This window comes from Hesperophylax consimilis, chromosome 16 (assembly GCF_061612785.1).
Source record: "Hesperophylax consimilis isolate HC1 chromosome 16, BYU_Hcon_1.0, whole genome shotgun sequence".
Classification (NCBI taxonomy): Eukaryota; Metazoa; Arthropoda; class Insecta; order Trichoptera; family Limnephilidae; genus Hesperophylax; species Hesperophylax consimilis.
Window position 1 is genome coordinate 24619628 of NC_142851.1, and position 7520 is coordinate 24627147.

A 7520-nucleotide genomic window follows, 5' to 3' on the forward strand; every position below is an offset into this window, starting at 1 on the left:
AATTCGTGAAATTAATATTTTTCTCTGAAAATTCTAAAAGTCCTTCTTACAATTTTTTTTAAAGATTTTTAAAACCATTCTTTACAAAAATATGTGTTTTAAGTAAAAATTACGATGTACGGGTTTTTCTAAAATTATTTATTTATATATAAAAGATATAACTTGTCATTTGTATAGAGTAACTCTCGGCGAAAAAAATGTTATTCGATTTCTTACACGTTGTTTTGTTTTATAAACAAGTTTATGTTTTATAACCAACATTTTATACAAAATTTATTATGTAAATAAAAAATAAAAAAAATAGCAAAAACTTTTTTTAATATCTTTTATTTACATTACAAAAAGTTAACGTTTCATTTATTTGGATATATTTTAGAAAGGTAACATTATCATAAAGCTATAATATTTATTACGTTGAGAAGTAATTATGCATATATTTATGTATACATGTATATTTTGTCTTTTTGTAAAACGATATGTGAAGGTGGTATTAGTAAGTTGTAGATCTGGTCGTGTAGCGATGTACACATTGTACACCTAATGATTAAAGATCATTTGAGTCTATGGTAAAACTGTGGTGGCTGTATGAACTTTTATTAGATGTACATAGCTGCAACTGATAATTGGTAAGAAAAACAACAAGACAAAGTTGATTGGCTAAACGAACATGGTCAATATTGACAATTATTTATTGCTAGAATCTGAAAGTTCCGGACAAATTTACCTGTAAGCCTAGAATATGTTAAATATGTTAAACGTCATAATTATTTCGCTTTTTTTTCGTAAACTGAAAAGACGTAAAATTATTGCTAAATCTATTATTCAATCGAATATTTGCTGCAAGATGGAAGGCTGTGCGTCCTTTTTCATACAAAACTTAATTTTGGATTTGAGTCCAAAACACTCAACCAAACTGATTTTTTTTTTTTTAATTCAGAAGGTATAGCAAATATCTAGTAAGAATGTGAGCAATTTTAATGTTTTGTTTTTAAATTATAAAATATAGCCATTGAAAAATTCGAGTAACTTAGCAGTTTTATATCATTTTAATTTTGCTCGGTTTTGCTAGTTTGGAGGGCCGTCGCATTTCGAACAGTGAATGTATAATACACACTAGAAATACCTTCCAATTAGATTTTAATGTAAACCAATGTGGCCACTGATAAAACCCATTTAGCATGCGATGTCAGGCAAGTCTCTCTTACACTTGCCTGACATCGTATACCGCTATACCATTTGAATTTCATAATGATGTTGAAATACAGTTCTGTATTTGATAATTGAGGCCAGATTGGCCAGACTTTTGGATAACAAAACACACTCACGTAGTACCTCTTACGTTTTTCTTTATTCTGTTTTTTAGAAAATTCTTTAAATGATCTTTGGCAATATGGATTTATAGAATAAAAATTACGTTAACATACATTGATATTTTAATGCAATTTAACTGAGTCATTGTTTTCACAAAACTTCACCATATATCTGAGTTCTCTCTCCCATCCTCGCATAGAATAGAAGCAAATGGAGATACGGCATGGAAGCGCGCTGACTGTCACCGCGGTAGGACCAAAAATGCGGCGGAGCCAATGAAAATTATGCGTTTGGCGTGTAGACAGATACAACGGCGGGGCACGTAGAAGCGATTTTCCGCAGTACGGGAGAACGGATAACCCAATAAAATAGAATATCATAAAATAATATGTTGGGTTAGATTAGTTTTCTTTGGATATCTTCACTTTTCTTCAATGTTCTTATTGTCATGGAACCCTGAAGAACGATGTTGACATCACTTATACGGGCGGTTTCTTACTAATAATGGTTCATAGCTCATCTCCTTTGTTTCTATTACTTATGCATCCCCGTCATTATCATTGCCCTCACATGTAGCCGTATGTGGCATATTGGTGGGGGTAGGGCGGCGGCTGCTGGGCCTGCGAGGGCGGGTGTGTGAGGGGCGGGCGGACCCCGCGCCGGGGGCGGGCCCCGCCGGGCGAGTGCCCCAGGGCGGATGGGCTGGGGACCCATCCGGGGGTCGCCTGCTCGGGGGGCGAGTTCACCATATACTGCAGGTGGCGGATATAACATATCGCTATTCTGGAATTAAAAAATCCATCAGGTATTAGGTACTTAAATTAGACTACCTTGAAATCAGATCAGAGTGCCCGCAAATATTTTGTTACGTATACTACAGGGTTTTCCAATAAGACGTGTTATTTTGAATAGCCTGCAATTTCGGGAGATGTTACTTTTGAAGCTGTCATTTTTTGACATTTGACAAGTAGAAACTACGTCATCAAAAAAATGGAACGATACACGCTTTAACAACGCATTTAAATTATTAAAATTCACTTGAGTGAATCAAATGCAAATCATCTTGAGTGATGAGGCCCATTTCCACCTCGGTGGCTTCGTCGACAAGCAAAATTGTCGCATCTGGGGCTCGGAAAACCCAAGAGTTATTTTTGAAAAGCCTCTCTTCGACATTACTTTTTCGAAAATGAGGCTGGAGCAACAGTTACAATGAATGGATTGCGCTATCGAGAGATGAATAATGATTTTTTATGGCTATATTTATATCTGATTCCGGGATGGTATTTATTTGAACAATGTTTATTTTCAACAAGACGGCGCTACGTGCCACACAAGCAACGAAACCATTGATATTTTACGGTTGAAGATCAAAATAACACCTCTTATTGGAAAACCCTGTATTTCACATATGATGAATATAAAATACTATTTAAAAATACATCTATTTGAATTTCAAATTTGTTTTCTTTAATGAATGAATGAATGGAAATGAAAAAGTGGAATCTTTGAAATATAAATTAACCCACTTCCCGACATCCGATCGAGCTGATAACTGGTAGATAGATTCGTTGTCAATGACAATGCATTCCATCTACCTTGACCTTGCGGACATTATTTACGCATTTCTTTGAAATTGTATGCCATATACGAAATAAATTTCAGTACTACCCAATTGGGATTTGGCTCAGTTATTAGCGTAGTTAACTCCAATCCTTGGGAAGGAAGATTCAATACTCAGTCAAACCAAAAATAAAAAAGTTTACAGCAGCTTAAGAGCCACACACTTGGGGTGGAGGGTTCAATCCTCAGTCTAACAAAAAAAACTCTTTGAAATTGGCTACTTTCCGACCCAAGAGATAGTACTAAGCCCGGTCAAAAATTGAAAATGGATGAAATGTTGTAAAAAAAACTGTTTTTTACCCGATGATTTTTTTCTTCACTCATGTAAACTTTTTATACGACTATCGACTACTAATATGGGAACATGCCTATATTACGGTGGCCTAAATTTTATATATTATAAATATTTTGTATGATAAGTGTACTTATTTTAGTGATAAGTAGTAGCTACGTAGTAGTCACTAAATCACTCTACTACTAAACACTGGTATCGTGGAAACTTTGTGAATTCGTTGATACGCTGATATGAGCATGGTTGCAATAGTGGTTAACTAAATAAACAATTATTACAGATTCCAGTTTAGACCTCCCAGTGGTTTTTAATAATATAAACACACTAATCTGTATCAATCTTAACCACCGTCCTTATCGAATCGTTTCTGAGAGAATTCATGTCTGCAGATAAATTAATAATATATTCTCATTGTAATTCCGTCCTGTATTTTTCTTTTACTGTCAGCAATCACACTTCACTTGTGGCTTGTGATTGTATTCTTTAATCCATTCATTTTTATTTATACTGTAGGCATCCGCTTTGTCAGAAGATGTTGAAAATAAATTTTAAAAATAATGGCCACATAATATTGAGAACAAAGATTACAAGATGATAGGGAATGTTATAAATATGAGTACATCATCAAGAGTCCTGAGAAGCGTTATAGTCGACTAGTATAATATGTCCGTCATTCAATCTTACTTGGACAAACTCTAATTTGCACAAATAAGCAAGTAAGCACGCACGTTATGACGACTGAACGGTATACCGCGCAGATGGCTTGCACGAACGTTACTAAAATCCGCAGTGCGCAAACTAAATTTTATGCCCTTATTTGCACAAGTAACCATGTACGTTAAGGCGATGCACTACGTCGTGTAATATTTTAAATTGAGCCGCTATCAATAACAACCCTTACGTAGATGGCGATAAGGTTTAAATTCCCGCTTTACACCATCCGCCTGTTTTGATTTATGCAAGAAAAAAACATGGCCAAAAAGTGCCTTTTATTTTATTTTGTGGATGTTCAGGCATACCTAAATATTTAATTTTTTTTCGATCATTTTATAAATAACTTAATTTGCCACATTATACAATAAAATCATAACCGAAAATGGGTTCGTAAGTAGGAGATGTTGAACTTTAAATCAGTTTTAATAGGCCTTTACATTATTTTTTTCTGGGCTTATAAAAAGACTTATCTAAAAAATACTCGATTATTTCAAAGGCCAAGATGTATTCTACTCGCAGTATTTAATTAAAGCATCTGAAACATTTCTAGGCGACCAAATTTTCAAACCAAAAACACATGATTTTGCATTACTACGTATGGCATCGCCTTAAGACAGTGTAACTGTATAATGCGCAAATGACTTGCGACTTCAAAAATGATTACGACTTGTCCACCAACTGTTTGCGCATGCAAGTCGCTGTCGTATGGACGCCTCACGGTGTACCGTACTTTTGCGCAAAATTTGCACAAAATGATTGCGCATGCAAGTTATTGCTTGTAAACGAACTTTTAGATACAACTTTCAATTCTTAATAAAAAAAATTATATAAAAACCCCGGTTGCGTTTGTGCTCCAACAAACTTTTTTCTTATAAAAAATTTGATATTTGAAAATTACAATTTGAGGTTTTACTCAATTATTCCAATATAAAAAAACATAAATTTTCATTTTGGTTGGGTTATGTTGGGTTTATATTTATTTGAACCACATTATAATTTACCAAAAAGTTTATTTTTAAATAGCTTTACGTAACAGGGAAATATCGATAAGTTGCTTACCTCAAGCACTCTATCTTGGAGTATTTCTTCTTGGAGGGTTTGGTGGCGGGCAGCTTGGAGCGAAGGAGATCAAATGCCTTGTTCATGTCTCGCATCCTCGTCCTCTCCCTGTCGCACGCGGACTTCTTGTACTCTGCGGACAAGGACGGAAACTTGCACTCTCCCATCAATTATTGTCAAAATACACTAACCATAGAGAAATTGAAATGATTGCTGACTTCTTATTATGTAGTTTCTCGCAGAACTGAAAGAAAACATCAGAAAGATTTGAAAATGGAATATTAAACTAAAGGAAACTGGAACGCTAACCACCGAGTTTATTATCAGTTTCTGGCAACCCTGAAAGAAAATCTGACAGATTTAAAAATAGGAATTTTAATAAATTTCACGTTTGAACATGATTGGAGTAACTAAAGGGAAAATGAACGGATTACAAAAGAGTTCTATCAGTTTTTGACAGAGACTGGAAGAAAATATCAGGAAGATTCACTGTTATTATAAAAGTGGTGTACTACAAATAGTGTTTTTTTTCATGTCAATAAAAGTGGTGTATTACAAATTGCGTTTTTCATATAATGTATAATGTCACACCACAAAGTATTTGCTTCCTTCGAAAAAAATTTAAAAATGGAATATTAATAAATTCCACTTTGAACATGATTGGAGTAACTAAAGGGAAACTGGAAGGATTACAACAGATTTCTTATCAGTTTCTGGTAGAGACTAGAAGAAATCATCTGAAAGATTTGAAAACTGATAATTTTTAAATTTGTGCATACTTGCACTTGAAATTCCACACAGAATTTTCCGACGCCATGTTTTGTCATGTAGAAAGCACAAATAATAATGCGATATATTATGATCTTTACAATCAGGAGCACTGGAAGAATGATAAGGTAAAGCGAACTTTTCACCGGAATTAAATATTTTTAAACCATATTCGATGCAAATATAAATGCTATCCCGTACATTGATTAAAAACGTATTCAGGTACATAATAATTAAAAATACATTTTATTTGTTAATCTTAAGCTAGCTCTTCAGTAACTAATTTAAATACGCAAAATAATTTATTATTGTCCTACATAAGTAAGAAAATTATTAAATAGATGGCCAGTCAAAGTTAATTATAAAAAATGAGATTGCTTTAATAGCGTGGTACTTTGATTGTTAACTTAGAATGATCGTTTTTCATTTCATCTCGGAATTCTGCATTATGCAAGAACCGTCGCATCACCTTCTTCTTCTTCACTATGACGAACATCGATAACAAGATGATAACACATAGGTAATAGAGATGTCAACAAAAATATTTCATATTGTTGGCTATTTCTACTTTAATATCACCATATGGCGTCGTAAAAAGTGGTTGAGAGCAACCTCTCTCCAGTTGCAGCGCCCTCTCCCGCCAGGAGACCCCCATCGTGTCTACCCGCAGGAGGTGCTGCGGCTCTGCCCCGAGTCCCCCGAGCCCCCGGCTGCCCTGGCCAAGCTGCTGCGCGTAGTCCTCGCCCAGTCGCACCCCCAAACCTTTCCTCAGCCCTTCGTGCTGACTAGACAGGTCAAAATTCAAATAATCCACACTTCTGTCCATTGAATCTTGAGCGTCCTCGCGGTCATCGCTCATGTGATCCGCGTACACCCTTCCTCGAGAGTCACATTGGAGTCTATTCATGCAGTTCGGACTGTCGCTCCTGTAAAGCGCCCGCTGGTGGGGAGAAGTCTTGTCGTACTTCTTGTGGTAGAATGTCTGCGCGCACGAGTTGTTGGTGTTGAGGTCATCTTCGTATCTATCACTCTTGCACTCCGGCCCGCCTATTTCTAGAATGACTTTGTCATCATCTCCCTCCTCGTGGCCGTTGGGGTCGCTGTCGAAGCCCTCGGACACTCTGCGCGGGAAGTTAGTGGCACAGACCGGCACGAGCGTAAGCGGCGTATACTCGGAGTATAGTTGTTCACTGTACGGGGGAGTTTTACTCATGGCGTAAACCAAAACCATCGAGATATCTGACTAAGGGCGCGACCGTTGTGCAACACGTACGATATTTAGTCACGGACTGAATCAATTTCTTTATTTCGAATTAGTAAGGATTTGGAACGGTAAGCAGCTTGTTTGATTACCATTTGTGTACACAAGTGTTTATTAGAAACATGATCGCTATGTATATGTATGTATGTCTCAGACAGGTAGATGGCTGCAGGTGAGGGACTGTGACACGCACCAAACATCCGCTATCATTGTCACATTCACATGGCGTCTTTTCTTCGAGGAGTCCCTAAACCCTTTGTGTTCTCGTACATTGTGCTCTCATTTGATGCGAGTCTCCAGACCGCTCTGTTGAATTTACACAAGCCCACATTTTGGTCATCTTGAAAGCTTCCATTGTAGCTACATAAAATAATACGAGTAGGTGGGCCTACTGAATGCTCACAGTAAGGCATGGAGTTTGTGTTTTTTTAAAAAGTTATGTGTTTTCCAGTCTGTATGAAAATTCATATTGATGGCCTATAATATACTGGTTCA

The 7520-nt window shown here is 36.2% G+C and overlaps 1 protein-coding gene across 2 annotated transcripts; it reads right to left on the reverse strand.

Annotated features, from left to right (window-relative positions):
• Positions 1 to 272: 272 nt before the first annotated feature.
• On the reverse strand, positions 273 to 7062 carry sage (salivary gland-expressed bHLH). 2 transcript variants are annotated; one of them, XM_089640681.1, is made up of 3 exons: positions 6377 to 7062; positions 4997 to 5129; positions 273 to 2094 (listed from the first exon to the last, which is right to left on the reverse strand). In XM_089640681.1, exons 1-3 carry the CDS (start codon positions 6993 to 6995, stop codon positions 1878 to 1880), a joined length of 969 nt encoding a protein of 322 aa, XP_089496807.1. In that variant the 5' UTR covers positions 6996 to 7062; the 3' UTR covers positions 273 to 1877. The 2 variants fall into 2 exon arrangements, with proteins under 2 accessions (XP_089496807.1, XP_089496806.1); XM_089640680.1 differs by having other exon boundaries at positions 6344 to 7062.
• Between the last annotated feature and the right edge of the window lie 458 nt (positions 7063 to 7520).